General features: G+C 50.7%; 1 protein-coding gene across 1 annotated transcript; it reads left to right on the top strand.

Annotated features, from left to right (window-relative positions):
• Positions 1 to 4,011: 4,011 nt before the first annotated feature.
• AZGP1 (alpha-2-glycoprotein 1, zinc-binding) lies at positions 4,012 to 10,452 on the top strand. Its single transcript, XM_047713506.1, has 4 exons — positions 4,012 to 4,187; positions 6,335 to 6,595; positions 8,981 to 9,256; positions 9,877 to 10,452. Exons 1-4 carry the CDS (start codon positions 4,112 to 4,114, stop codon positions 10,230 to 10,232), a joined length of 969 nt encoding a protein of 322 aa, XP_047569462.1. The 5' UTR covers positions 4,012 to 4,111; the 3' UTR covers positions 10,233 to 10,452.
• The last annotated feature ends 3,763 nt before the right edge of the window (positions 10,453 to 14,215 follow it).

Below are 14,215 nucleotides of genomic sequence, written 5' to 3'. Positions count from 1 at the left end.
CCCTAACCCACTAAAAATAATTCTTAAAAGCTCTGCATTCAGGACAAGAATGAGAACAGGGAAGGACATTGCTGGCTCATTCCTGACCCTCAAGGAAGGTACCTAAGTTCAGATTCTGTCCTTATCTTGAGCTCCCCAGGGAGAAACTTGCCTGGTTAAGCACCATGGACCTTTTGCTTCTCTCTCTCATTCGTAATTTTTCTCATGCCTAATTGGGTACACAACATGTGAAAATACTGTCTTTGATACTTGGTCATGGAAGAGAAACCAAATAACTCAGAAGGAATCAATTCAGCCAGTGGTATTTCAAAGCAACTTCTGGCCCCTTGAACAAATTTGAAAAAACCACATGACAGGAGAAGAATTTCAGATCAATAAGGAAACCCAAAGTCCACAGGAACAGGCCAGGCTAAGGCAGACTGGGATGCGAGATCCCACCCCACCACAGCAGGAGACATGGGTTGGGGTGGGCAGGGGGAGGGAACCTCTGGAGACCGCAGTCCTGGCCAGCTGTGGGGGAAGGGGAGAGGGACCCAGAGCGACTCGGACACCCAGAGAAGTTTCCTGGAGGGATTCAGATTTCAGAGAAGGAAGTGAAGTAAAGACAGCTGTCAAGAAGAGGGAAAAGATTGTTCCTGACCAGTGGGGCGTGAGATGGCTGAGGGGAGGGCCACAGGGGCCTGACAAGGGACATGAGTGATGGTGGGGATGGGCTGTGGGCATCACCGGGCACACCAGGGAGGATGAGGGGCCTAGAGGAGCAAATGCAGATCCTTCCACGAGCACCTCCTGCCCACCCAACAGAGAACCAGCATAGATTCACCTGCAGGCAGGACCAAGTTCAAGTGGGCTCTGAGAACACCCCACCCCAAGAGGACCTCATTGCCACAAACTGTCGTCTTCTTGGCAATTCCTCAGCCACTTTGGAACTGCATATTGCTCTATATTGGGGGACCACTCTGCAAACAGCCCATCAGCCCCAAGTGTACATGGGAAGACCTGTGTTTCCATGTAATTGGCTTCCTTCATATCCTCCGTATTTTATTTTATGCATTTAAAATTATCTTGGGGGGCGCCTGGGTGGCTTGGTCAGTTAAGCATCTGACTCTTAATTTCAGCTCAGGTCTTAATCCCAGGGTCTTGAGTTCAAGCCCTGTGCTGGGCTCCATGCTGGGTGTGGAGACTACTTTAAAAAAGAAAAAATTATCTTGAAAGAAAATAAAGTTTTAAATTTAAAAAAAAATTTTAATTATCTTGAGGTTAACTGGCAAGGGAGGAGATGACAGAAAAGGCCAAGAACCACTGAGTGAGAGGGTGGGGTATTCAGAGCCCAAAGGCTGTTAGGGACAAGACGCAGGAGTGGGATGTGACTCATTCGTTGGATGGTATTGGATACTCGTTGGATGGGGGCCCTCCAGAACCTGATTCTAACCTCCCTTTTGAATTTGTCATCCCACCTGCCCAACCCCTCAATCTTCATGAGCCCAATTTGCACCAAATTGGCCTTAGTGACCCTCACATAGGTCTGGCACCATCTCTTATTGTCTTTGCTCATGTATCCGTTGATCTATTTTTTAAGTGTTATTTGATTGTCTTCTCTCTGTCAAGCAATGGACCAAGCACTAGGGACAGAAAAATGAACATGACAGACACCATCCCTGTCTTTACACAATTTGTCCTTTATCTGCCAACAGAATTTGGCATTGCTGAGGCAGCTAGCTGGCTCAGTCAATGGAGCATGCAGCTCGGGATTCTGGGACTGTGAGTTCGAGCCCTGTATTGGGTGTAGAGACTACTTTAAAATAATGTTTTTTAAGTAGTCTCCATGCCCAGCGTGGAGCCCAACCTGGACCTTGAACTCAAAACCCTAAGATCAAGACCTGAGCTGAGACCAAGAATTGGACATTTAATTGACACAACTGACTGAGCCACGCAGGTGCCCCTAAAAATGAAATTTAAATAATATTTAAAATATTTAAATAAATAATTTAAATAAAAATTTAAAAATATGTGTGTATGTATACATATATATCTTGTTCCATGCCCTGTTCAACCACAACATCTCCCATGCTGCCTTTTTCCTGACTTCCAGGTTTGAGTTCCTTCTCTAATAATGTCTTATTGGCATCCATCATAGGAGAGTGGCAGGAAAGTCCTGACCCCTCTTGGTTATTAGATTTATTAGGTTTTCGGGGTGCCTCAGTGGCTCAGTCAGTTAAGCGTCTGCCTTCAGCTCAGGTCATGATCCCAGGGTCTGGGGATCGAGTCCCCCATCTGACTCCCTGCTCAGCAGGGAGCCTGCTTCTCCCTCCCACCCTGACTGCCATTCTGCCTACTTGTGCGCTCTCTCTTTCTCTCTCTGTCAGATAAATAAATAAATAAATCTTTTTAAAAAGATTTATTAGGTTTTGTAATTAGGTTATGCAACCTGATTTTCTGTTGTTCAGTTCTAATCATTAATCAGTGTTGGGTTTTCATGTTTCATCCTTGCAATTGCAAAAGACAAAAGATTCCCTCCACACTCTCGTAGAAAATTGTCTGATTTTCAGGCTGTACTTGAAGTCAGTAATTCTTGCTTCTGAATCTACACTCTTTTTCTTCAGACTCTCCAACACTTCTGGACTCTACCTTCCCAGGCTTTGGTCCCTGATTTCCTTAAGCCCTTTGCACTGTCCTATGGTAGCAGCTGCTTAGGACCTAAAATCTTGCCTTCAATGAGCACTTCCCTCTGGCCAACCACAAGAGATAACTCAGGTGTTTAGCCCTCTGCAGAGTAAAACCACAGCCTGCAAGAAAGTTCCCGAAACATCTGGATTGTGTCTTCACTCAGCCACAGTCCGGCCCCATGGTCAAGTCCAGTTACCCTCCCTCCATCTCCCTGTCCCAATTTCATTATCAGTCAGGATCCTCAGTTGCTGAAACAGAATCTAATTCTGACTTGAAGCAGAGAATAAACAGATTTATCGGTTAGCCCTCAGAATCAACGGAGAGACTGGAAAACCCCAGCTCAGAGTTAGGCGGGAGAAGCACAGAGGAAAATCACACCACAGAGCAAGTCCTGTGAACACACACTGCTGTCAGCTATACGGACAAATGACACCCCCTCACCGGACGTGGGAACCCCTACAGCTTGTAGCCCTGCAGCTCCCAGGACACGGCAGTGACCGCTGCTGCTGAGCTCCCCAGAAAGGGCCGCCCACCTTTGCCTTCTTCTTTGCTTCACTGATACCAGCCTCAGCATCCAGGGCACCAGCGTCTGCTAGACCGAGCCCAAAGGGGAATCGGGCTACTTCTGCCTCCATGATGGAAAGCCCTGGATTCCCCAAGCATAGAAAGGGGTTGGGGGGAGGCAGGGGTGCCTGGCTGGCTCTGTCGGTTGAGCATCCCACTCTTGATTTCGTGATCTCAGGGTTGTACGATCAAGCCCCACATCCGGCTCTTGGTGCTCAGCTAGGAGTCTGCTAGGGGTTCTCTTCCTCTTCCTCTCCCTGCGCCCCTCCCCCGCATGTGTAAATATACACACACTCTCTCTCAAATAAATAAATAAATCTTTTTTTTTTTTAAAAAGAAAACAGAAGGAAAAGGAAGGGAGGGAGGGAGCCAGAGATGTGGATGTGCTCTGTGCAGAACACCAGTGTGCAGGGTGTGAGAGGGGGTCCCACCCTAGCTGGGGTCTGCCCAAGCCTGGGCTCTGGCCATGTGCAGAGCTTTTCCAGAGGGTGTCTGACAACACCCCAGTCCCCCCACTGAAAGGGACACACCCCCCAGGCATCTGCCACTTAACAGCCCCCCTTCCCTCCTCCCTCATCCACTTGCATTCTGTCACCCAGGGGACGCATAAAGTCCCAGCCTGCAGCCAGCTATTGTGGCTCTCAGTCTACACACCGTCCGTGAACTGGCTGAGGGCCACCTCTGCCCAGGGTGGCTTGTGCACCCTTCTCTGTCACTGTCAGAGGAGGAGCCTGTCCTGCAGGCTCATTGGCTGTGAAGTCACCTTTCCCAGGCTGGGCTCACAGCCCGACCATTCCCATAACTACACCTGGCTTTATTTCCAAGTACTCTGCTCTGAGCTCTACCACCAGGGCAGTCCAGAACCTTCCGATCAGGCACCATGGACACAATGCTGTCGGTCCTGCTGTCCCTGCTATTTCTTCTGGGGCCTGCAGTCCCTCAGGAAACCCAAGCTGGTGAGTAAGGAAGCCAGGGTGGCTCTGAGGGACAGATGGGCTGGAGAAGGGCCTCTAGTGCAGCAAGGATTCCCAAGGATACTGTGGGAAGAGGTGTCCCAGGTTGTCACCTAACTCAGCTCCCAAACTTCAAGAAGGATTGAGGGAGCCTCTGGAGTCATGCTAAATGAGGCTTTAGAGAATCAGAAGCTAAAACCCTTAGCTAACAAGTGAGCAAAACCGAGACCAGAGAGGTGAAGTGACCTGGTCAGGGTCACACAGCCAGGACAGTGCAGGAGCCACACGAGTAGAACATCCTGTTCCTTCCTTTCTTCCAGTGGCTGGATGAGTCTGTCTGGCTTGCAGAGAAAGAGGGAACAAGCCTAAGCAGCAGATGTGAAGGCAGGTTAACTGGAGGGTTGTAGAAGGAAATCTGTCCCCTCCCCCCTGCCATCAGACCACAGTGCTGCCCATTAGCCCTGAAGGCAAGTTAGGGGGAAAGAAGCCAGCTGGAATCTGGGAAGCACCAGAGTCAACACTAGAATAGGAAAACGAGGCTGTTTCTCGGCCACCAATTTCAGGATGAAGAAATGGAAAGTAAACTGTGCATGTCTGAAATTTGTGACGCTTAAAAACTATGAGAATATATGTTTTATTTTAAAATGTTAATCAGTGGGGCGCCTGGGTAGCTCAGTGGGTTAAAGCCTCTGCCTTTGGCTCAGGTCATGATCCCAGGTCCTGGGATCGAGTACCACATCGGGCTCTCTGCTCAGCAGGGAGCCTGCTTTCCCCTCTCTCTCTGCCTGCCTCTCTGCCTACTTGTGATCTCTCTCTGTGTGTCTAATAAAAAAATAAAATCTTTTTTAAAAATTAAAAATAAAATAAAATGTTAATCGCATCCTACACCAAAATCTGTATTAGTTAGAGTTCTCCAGAGAAACAGAACAAAGAGGATGTATATAGAGAAAGAGATTGATTTTAAGGAACTGGCTAGCACGATTGAAATCTGCAGGCTGGAGATGTGAAGAAGAGTCAGTGTTGTTGCCTTGAGTCCAAAGGCAATCTGAAGGCAGAAAGGCAGAATTCTTCTTTGGGGAACTGGGCTTCTTTCTTGTGGCCTTCAACTGATTAGATGAGGCCCACCCACTGCAAAGGGTAATTTGCTTTACACAAGGTCTAAAGTTAATCACATTTAGAAACTAGTTACCAAGAATAATTTCAGCACTTGATCTAGGAATCCGCCATATGACCTCCAACATTATTAACACCAATGTGAATTGTATCACAAATTAATTATTGGAAATGCTCCCCACTCTCCGAGTCCCTGCCAAAATGCAAGGTGCAGCCCTGGGAATTCTGAGATCCAGATCCTGGTCTTACCCTGTGCCAATCCATTCTAAGTCATCTCCTGAGTTTTCTGGTAAATTCTTCCTATGCATTCGAATTCTATGTCTTAGACTAGGTTATGCTCCAGTAACAAAGTTTTAAGTGGCTAACCCTAACAAATGTTTATTTCTTACTCCTGTAAAGTGTAATACAGAAAAGGCAACCTTCCTGTCTTCCCTGGGGTGACTCAGGAATCTGGCCTATTCGCATCTTGGGACTCCTGTTTTCATCCTGAGGTCTCCACAGTCATCACATTAAAAAAAAGAAAGACAGGGGCACCTGGGTGGCTCAGTCAGTTAAGCATCTGCCTTCAGTTCAGGTCATAATCTTGGGGTCCTGGGATTGAGCCCCATGCCGGGCTCTCTGCTCAGTGGGTAATCTGCTTCTCCTTCTCCCCCTGCCTGCCTCTCTGCCTACTTATGCTCTATATAAATAAAATCCTTAAAAATAAATAAACGAATGAGCAAATGAGTTCATAGGGCCTCAGACCAGAAAAAAGACATCATTCCCTCTCACATCCCCAGAACTCAATAGCATGATCCCAACATATGTACAAGGAGGCTGAGAAATATTATCTTCTTATGTGTCGAGAAGAAACAGTGCAGTGAAAACACAGAATGGTGTCTAAAGTACCATCCCCAGGATAGACATAGGGCCCTTTTCACTTGAATGAGCCTCCAGAGAGGCCCAGTGGCCACGGCCCCCTTCCTGGCCTTCTGCTGCCCCATGTTGGGCCTCCCCTGCATGGACCCCACACCTCAAAGTCCTCTCCTCTTTTTCAGGGCCTTACTCTCTGAGCTTCTTCTATACTGGGCTCTCCAGGCCCAGGGACGGCTTCCCCAGCTTCCAGGCCACAGCCTACCTCAATGACCAGGATTTCTTTCACTATGACAGTGAAGACAGGAAGGCCATACCCCAGTACCCATGGAGCCAGATGGAAGGAATAGAGGACTGGGAGAAGGAGAGTGAACTTCAGAAGGCCAGGGAGGAGATCTTCATGGTGACCCTGAAGGACATCATGGACTACTACAAGGACAAAGAAGGTCAGTGAACAGTGGACTGCTGGGGTGGGGGGTCTGAGCTCAATGGGCAGCCCTGCAGGGGTAAGTGGAAAGGGGTCAGCAGGATGGAAATAAAAGAGACGAGGGTAGAAATTTGGGCACTCTGCATCCCCCCCCCAACCCCACAGCGCATCTGCTGTCCTCCTGCCCCATCCTATCCCCATCCTCACTCCCAGGCCTCGGGTCTCCCAGGAAGTGACGTCAGAGTCAGCTCTCATTCCAGGCACACATCACCTCTCCACCCCACACTCCGACCTGCCTGAGGCTGATCCTACTTTAGAAGGCATCAGGCTCCCCTGCCTACGGATGTCAGGGAGGGAGTGAGCTAACCCTAGAGTCAATCAAATCTGGTTCGCATCGTGGCCCAGCCAATCACTAGCTGTTTGACAGTGAACATGTTCTTAATAACCTGGTCTGAACCCAAGAACCGGAACCTCCAAGAGATTCCATAAAACTTACCTCTGCAAATTCCATGAAGGTAGAACCTCATTGGTCTTGGTCTCCCTGATCGTCCCATCACCTGGGACAGCCATAAATAACCTGCTCCAGTGAAATATATTGAATGATTAAGAGAAAATGCCTCACACAAACCGTGGCCCATACTGGGAGCTCAGTAGGGACTGACTTCAGAACCACACATTCATAGAGTTACATGGAGTCTTGAAGACCCTCTTGTCTGTAAGGAACAGACTCGGGAGGCCTCATGGACTTGTGGTAGGAGGAAGATGGGGAGCCGGGACACCCCCACCCCCCACCGCCGGTCTCCTGAATCAGTCAGTCATGGGCTGGTGAACTCTTTTTTTTCCCCCTCTTTCATATTTGGTTTTTGGTTTTTTTTTTTAATTTTTTAAATTTATTTTCAGCGTAACAGTATTCATTGTTTTTGCACCACACCCAGTGCTCCATGCAGTCCGTGCCCTCCTAATACCCACCATCTGGTTCCCCCAACCTCCCACACCCCCGCCCCTTCAAAACCCTCAGATGGTTTTTCAGAGTCCGTAGTCTCTCATGGTTCGGGCTGGTGAACTCTTGATGTTAAATCATCATAGGGTGAGGGTGAAGAGATGGGTTTCTTTTTTTTTTTTTTTAAGATTTTATTTATTTATTTGACACGGAGAGAGAGATCACAAGTAGGCAGAGAGGCAGGCAGAGAGAGAAAGAGGAGGAAACAGGCTCCCCACTGAGTAGAGAACCCAATGCGGGACTCGATCCCAGGACCCTGGGATCATGACCTGAGCCGAAGGCAGAGGCTTTAACCCACTGAGCCACCCAGGCACCCCGAGAGATGGATTTCTGAGCACAAAAATGCCTAAGAAGCTATGTGGAATCTGAAAATTTCCTAAAGGAGCCCAGAGCCATGCACAAATCTGAATGATATATGGGAAGGCCTGGTAAGGAAAATGGCCCTCACTGTGCATCAGAAGTAGGAGAGGGTGAGGCACAGGGGCCCGGAAAGGACCCCAGCAGACATCTGATTGGCTGGAATAAAAATGCTGAAGCAAGTCATTACCAGTAAAGAGGGTAAAGAGAGGAACAGAGGGTGCGAGAGAATCATGAGCATTTCTGAGCACCTACTGTCTGCCGGGCACAGGTGTTGACGCTAGCTGGTAACGCTCCCAGCAACCCTCTGAACCAGTACATGGCTGCTGCTGTTTGCAAGCTGAGAAGACCAAAGCAGGGGGAGGTTAAACACTCACATTCAAGCCAGGTCGGGGCTCAGAAAGATCTGCAGTTTGAGCCCAGGGAGCTTGAGATCAGAGCCTGGGCCCACAGCACTAATCGATATCGGGTCCCCACCGGTCGTGTCCCCCTCCCAGAGGAGGCCAGGTTCCAAGACTTATGGCTCCCTGGGCAGAGAGGGGTCTCAGAGATTCCTGATGAGGATAGCAAACCCCAGGAAAGAGTTTACTCAAGCGGTGACATCAGCTCCACTATGAACAGAGGAAAAAAAGGAGAGATTTGGTAATCTGTATTCAACTCCAAATAATTTCTGTTTAACTTGGAGATGGCACTTCAGTGTGGTTCTGTCGGGTTCCTAAGAACCCCCAGGGTATTCGCAGTTCACTAAATGCGGGAACAGGGGAGCTGGGAACACAGTGTGTGGTCTGGTCTCCCCGACCCTCCCCACCAGGAAGGATGCATTTTAGCCCAGAGGGGCCTGAAACACCAAAGCAAAGCACCTTTCCCTCTTCTGCTCTATGACTGGCTTATAACCCATTCGCCAAAATATAGGGACCATGTGCTTAGATCTCCAAAACCTTGCTTCCTGTTGTTTCTGCAAACTGTGTAGCAGTGAAAGTTATTAAAACACAGTGCAGTGCGTGCCAAGCTGACTAACTTCCCCTGGGGTGGCCGGGGAGGGTGCAGGGTCTCACACCTTTCAGGGAATGTTTGGCTGTGAGCTCCGGAATGACAAAAACAGCGGAGCATTCTGGAGGTACGCCTATGACGGAAGGAACTTCATCGAGTTCAACAAAGAAATCCCAGCGTGGGTCCCCCAGGACCCTGCCGCTCTGATCACCAAGCAGAAGTGGGAAGCAGAAGAAGTGTACGTGCTGCGGGCCAAGGCCTACCTGGAAGAGGAGTGCCCCGCGATGCTGCGGAGGTTCCTGCAACACGGCAAGGCCTACCTGGACCGACAAGGTACCCCGCTTCCTCTGTCCTGCTCTCCCGAGCTGAGCTGAGAAAGACCAAGGTGATCTCAGGCTGGGAGTGGGGTCGGGGGGGGGGGGGGGGGCATCTCCGGGCCAATCCCACGGTGGTGTCTCTAGAACGATGCCTCCAGGCAGAGCCGTGCATGAAGGCAGGTGTGGGAAATGCCTGCCTGTCACAGCCTGGTTGTCGCAAGCCTTGGGTTTGGGAAGCAGTGAGAACCAGGGCCCTGCAGAGCAGGGAGGGGTCTGATGGATAGAGCCACAGGCAGAACTAAGGCATGGAGCTGAGACTGGGGGAGGAGGGAGCCCCAAAACTCACCCAGAAGTCTGGGAATAAATAGGAAAATGTATGGGAGGGTATTCACAGTTTCTTGCTATCAGATGTCAATAGACTGTGGAGGGACGGGGAGCCCAAGGGCAGCGGCGGTCATTCCACGATCCAACAGGGAAGCTCCTGGGAATCCTCAGCCTTCCCTGATCTTCACAAAGTTTCTCTGGGGAGACGGACACAGAGCTTGGAGTTCTGCTCATCACTGACCCCCAGAGAGGGGAGGGAGCAGGGAGCCATCGAGAGCAGGCTCTCGCCATTCACACTCTGTCCCTCCACAGATCCCCCCTCCGTGTCCATCACCAGCCACGGGACCCCGGGAGAAACTCAGACACTCAAGTGCCGGGCTGATGGCTTCTACCCACGAGAAATTGAGCTGCACTGGATTCAGGGGGGCGATACACAGGAGACTGAGTCGGGGGGAGACGTGCTTCCCAGCGGAAACAGCACTTACCAGTCCTGGGTGGTAATGTCAGCTTCCCTGCAGGACGGAGCCCCGGACTCCTACTCCTGCCGTGTGAAGCACAGCAGCCTGGCCCAGCCCCTCACTGTGCTGTGGCCTGGAGCGAGGGCTGACGGCTCCGAGGGCCCCCGGGGACAGGAGCCACCCCACCTCATGGCAGGAGAGACGAGCTAGGGTTCTGAGCTAGGGGTCCGGTGGTGAGTTCAGATACTCGGAGGAGGGAAGACTCAAGGACCGGCCCCTGAGCTGACCCTGGGCTGAACTGACTTGCAAAGCCCCATGATCTGATCTGTCTGATGTAATCGAATCAAATCAACAGTAATCCCCTTGCCTAGCACCCAGTGTAGAAAGGTATTTTTAAACTGACATGATATAAAAATGGGAGTAGATATGACCTTCATCCTGTTTTCCTAAGCCTTCTTCATCTGAAATTCTTGCTATCAACTCAAAGCATCCTGCCCTGGGGGGCAGGAGAGGGTCCCTCTGTGCGTGGCGTGGACCAGCTGGGCCCTCGGGCCTTGTTCAAGAGCCCACTGGTGACATCTCCTCTGTTGTGAGGTTATAGACCCTCTTTAACACAAACCCATGTCTCTTCTGTGCCTCAGTGGCCCAGACACACCTCCTCCCTGAGACGCAGCCCTCCTCCATTCCAGGGGCTCCACTTTCCGCACACCTTTGGGCCTTGGAACCTCCCCAGACCGTAGCTCATTAGACTTCTTCCAAATTCACTTGAGTGTGTTTTTGTTTTGTTTCGTTTTTTAACCCAGTTACCCACCACCCTCCACAGGTTTAAAAACCCCAAAAGACACAGCAGGGCTCCCACACCTGACCTTCCTATGGAGCCCATTTGTGTGACGCAGACTTCTTTCCCTTTCCCTCCCTGGCCCCGGCCTCCAAGCTGATCTCCTTAAGGAAATCACCCCGAGCGTCCAGAACTCTGAGCCAACCCTTAATCTTTCTTGAGAGCCTGAACGTGAAGGTTCAACTTGTTATTTTTGATACTTTGACCCGGTGCGGAACTCAAAGCCGAGGAAATACCTCCTCAGTCTGTCCGAAATCCTCATTCCTCTCCTCTGGAACCGGATGGGAAGGAACAAAAAACAAAAAACAAAACTCCTGTTGGAACAGTAGAGGCTGCAGAGGAAAACAATCCACATAGTCAAGAAGGGAAAATATAGCCGCGAACAGATAAAGAAAACCACATGACAGGAGAAGAATTTCAGATCAATAAGGAAACCCAAAGTCCACAGGAACAGGCCAGGCTAAGGCAGACTGGGATGCGAGATCCCACCCCACCACAGCAGGAGACATGGGTTGGGGTGGGCAGGGGGAGGGAACCTCTGGAGACCCCAGTCCTGGCCAGCTGTGGGGGAAGGGGAGAGGGACCCAGAGCGACTCGGACACCCAGAGAAGTTTCCTGGAGGGATTCAGATTTCAGAGAAGGAAGTGAAGTAAAGACAGCTGTCAAGAAGAGGGAAAAGATTGTTCCTGACCAGTGGGGGGTGAGATGGCTGAGGGGAGGGCCACAGGGGCCTGACAAGAGACATGAGTGATGGTGGGGATGGGCTGTGGGCATCACCGGGCACACCAGGGAGGATGAGGGGCCTAGAGGAGCAAATGCAGATCCTTCCACGAGCACCTCCTGCCTGCCCAACAGAGAACCACCAATGAGGGCGTCTGGGAGGCTCAGTGGGTTAAGCCTCTGCCTTCGGCTCAGGTCATGATCTCAGGGTCTTGGGATCAAGCCCCACACGGGGCTCTCTGCTCAGCAGGGAGCCTGCTTCCCCCTCCCCCTCTGCCTTCCTCTCTGCCTACTTGTGATCTCTCTCGGTCTGTCAAACAAATAAATAAAAATCTTAAAAAAGAGAGAGAGAGAGTGAGAGGGAACCAGCAACAGATTCTCCTGCAGGCAGGACCAAGTTCAAGTGCTCTTTGAAGATGCCCCACCCCAGGAGGACCTCAATGCCATAGACTCTCTCCTTGGCCATTCCTCAGTCACTTAGTACTACCTTGTCTCTCTTGAAGATTCCTCTGGAGACAGTTCACCAGCTAGACTGTAAGGATGGACGGCTTGGGTTTACGCAGGAGATGTCACCAGGATACAGGACTTAACCGTAGTTGCTATTAAGGTCCTCTCCAATTTGGCTGAATGCTGCCTTTCAACTGGCTTGTCACTAGAACTTGACAAACAGACACATTTAGAATTCTCCATTTCCTTTGCTCATGTATTGGTGCATTCACTCAAGAATTCTATATTGAGTATTTATTTTCTGCTTGGTAGTCTAATAAAGACCAAGCAGAACAAGTGCGTGCCTCCCCTCCCTGCGTGGAGTTTACCCCACTTCTGCTTATTAAAACAATACCCTCCGTCAAGGTTCAACCCACATCTTACCTCCTCCCATGACTACCACCATGATCACTAATTCCAACATAGACTCGTCCATGCTGTGATGTCTCTCAGAAATATCAGGGAAGATTTCCAGAAAGACAATGAGTAAAGCCAATGACCACACCATCTCAGCATCCCAGACCATTCTCCTTTTTGTTCCTTTTCCAAGTGAAAGGAAAAGAATCAAAGATGGGAGTATCTGGGGAAAGAGCATTTGGGGCAGAGGGCACAGCAAATGCCAAGTCCCTAGGGCAGGAACAGTCTTGGTGTTTGAAAGGCAGAATAACGACCAGTGGGCGGGAGCATCATGAACACGAGGACAGTCAGAAGATGTGGGAAAGGCTGGCAGCAGTAGGATCCTGCAAGGAAGGCATGGTTAGACTTGGGAAGGAGTTTCTACGGCAAATGGCCTCACCTGGTAGGTTCTATCAAAGATGGCGATAGGATTTGCTTTGGGTTTTGTTTTTTTTTTTTTTAAGATCTTATTTATTTGAGAGCGAGAGAGAGCAGGAGCAGGGAGAGGGCCAGAGGGAGAGGGAGAAGCATCCTCCCCGCTGAGCAGGGACTCAATTCTTGGATGCTGAGATCATGACCTGAGCAGAGGTCAGAGGCTTAACCCACTGAGCCACGCAGGCGCCCCTGCTTTAGGGTGTTAAAACATCGCTTTGGCTGCTGTGTGAGGAAGGGACAATGGTGACACAAGGATGGAAACAGGGAGACCAGAAACAAATCCGGGGGAAGGACTCGCACTGGAATGGACTGGGATGGGAGCCGCTGTGACAATAGCAAGCAGCCAGAGTTCAGGATACATTCTGGACATCAAGCCGGAAGGACTCGCAGATGGACCCAATGAGCCCTGAGTTTGCCGAGGGGTTAGCTATGAGCTGGGGGGAGAGGACCGGAGCAGTGACTCAAATTCTCGAATCCCAGGTCTTGGATCTGAGTCATTTCTGGAGGTCCCCTCCTGGCAGGCTATGTCTCACGCAGCCTCCAGCCTGAGCCCCCTGGATGGCTCTCACTCTACCTGATCCCTACTGCCCCTGGAAGCTTCCTGCTTCTCATCTGAGGACACATTTTCAAGATGACCCATCCGGAATAGAATACTCCCAGTCCCTGCCCGGGTTCCCAGTGTAACTCCCCTCAGAGCCAGCCTCCAAACCAATCCGTGCTAGTCCTTTCTGCGTCCTTTCTCACTCTTACAGCTCAGATCTCTGTCTTCTCTCCCACCAGCCCTAGCTGCAAGCTAAGGTCCCAATTTTGCCCCACATTGGCATCCTCCCCCAACCGGGCCTCACCCTCCCTGCACACTCTCAGATGAGCTGCTCCTTCCAGACCCTTCTCCTCCCCGGCCCTCCATACGCGGCTTCGGCGTGGTCCACGCGCCCCCTCGTGGTGGAAAGACAAAGGTGCAGGCTGGTCGTGCTCACCTGGGCGGGGTCTCCCCCACGCCTGAGTGCGAGGAAACGTTCACGCACCCCTGGAACCCAGAAAGCCAAGGTGGCTGGGTTTATATCCCTGACAACAGCAGAGCTCCGAGACGCAGAAATGCTTTCAACATGGTTGGTGAATAACTGCTTTCGATCATTCCTGAACTAAGAGCCAGCAGAGAGAGGAAAAGATCAACTGAACGCTTCCGTGAAGCCCCCTTGCTCCTAAAGGTGGCTGCCCCAGACTCTGTTTCCTTCTTCAGACCTGACCCGTTACACTCTCACCTGCTCTGGTTCAAGGACTTGCGTTTGGCTTTGAACTTCAAATCCCAGTGCCAACT

The sequence above is a fragment of the Lutra lutra genome, chromosome 18 (assembly GCF_902655055.1).
Source record: "Lutra lutra chromosome 18, mLutLut1.2, whole genome shotgun sequence".
Classification (NCBI taxonomy): domain Eukaryota; kingdom Metazoa; phylum Chordata; class Mammalia; order Carnivora; family Mustelidae; genus Lutra; species Lutra lutra.
Note: the sequence above shows the minus strand (reverse complement) of the source record. Positions and strands in the feature narration are given on the sequence as shown.

Excerpts from the sequence above, each read along its gene's own strand:
- AZGP1 (XM_047713506.1), top strand. The coding sequence starts at position 4,112 with ATGGACACAATGCTGTCGGTCCTGCTGTCCCTGCTATTTCTTCTGGGG. Across the intron at positions 4,188-6,334 it reads CCCTCAGGAAACCCAAGCTG|GGCCTTACTCTCTGAGCTTC; the intron begins GTGAGTAAGGAA and ends CCTCTTTTTCAG. Across the intron at positions 9,257-9,876 it reads GGCCTACCTGGACCGACAAG|ATCCCCCCTCCGTGTCCATC; the intron begins GTACCCCGCTTC and ends GTCCCTCCACAG.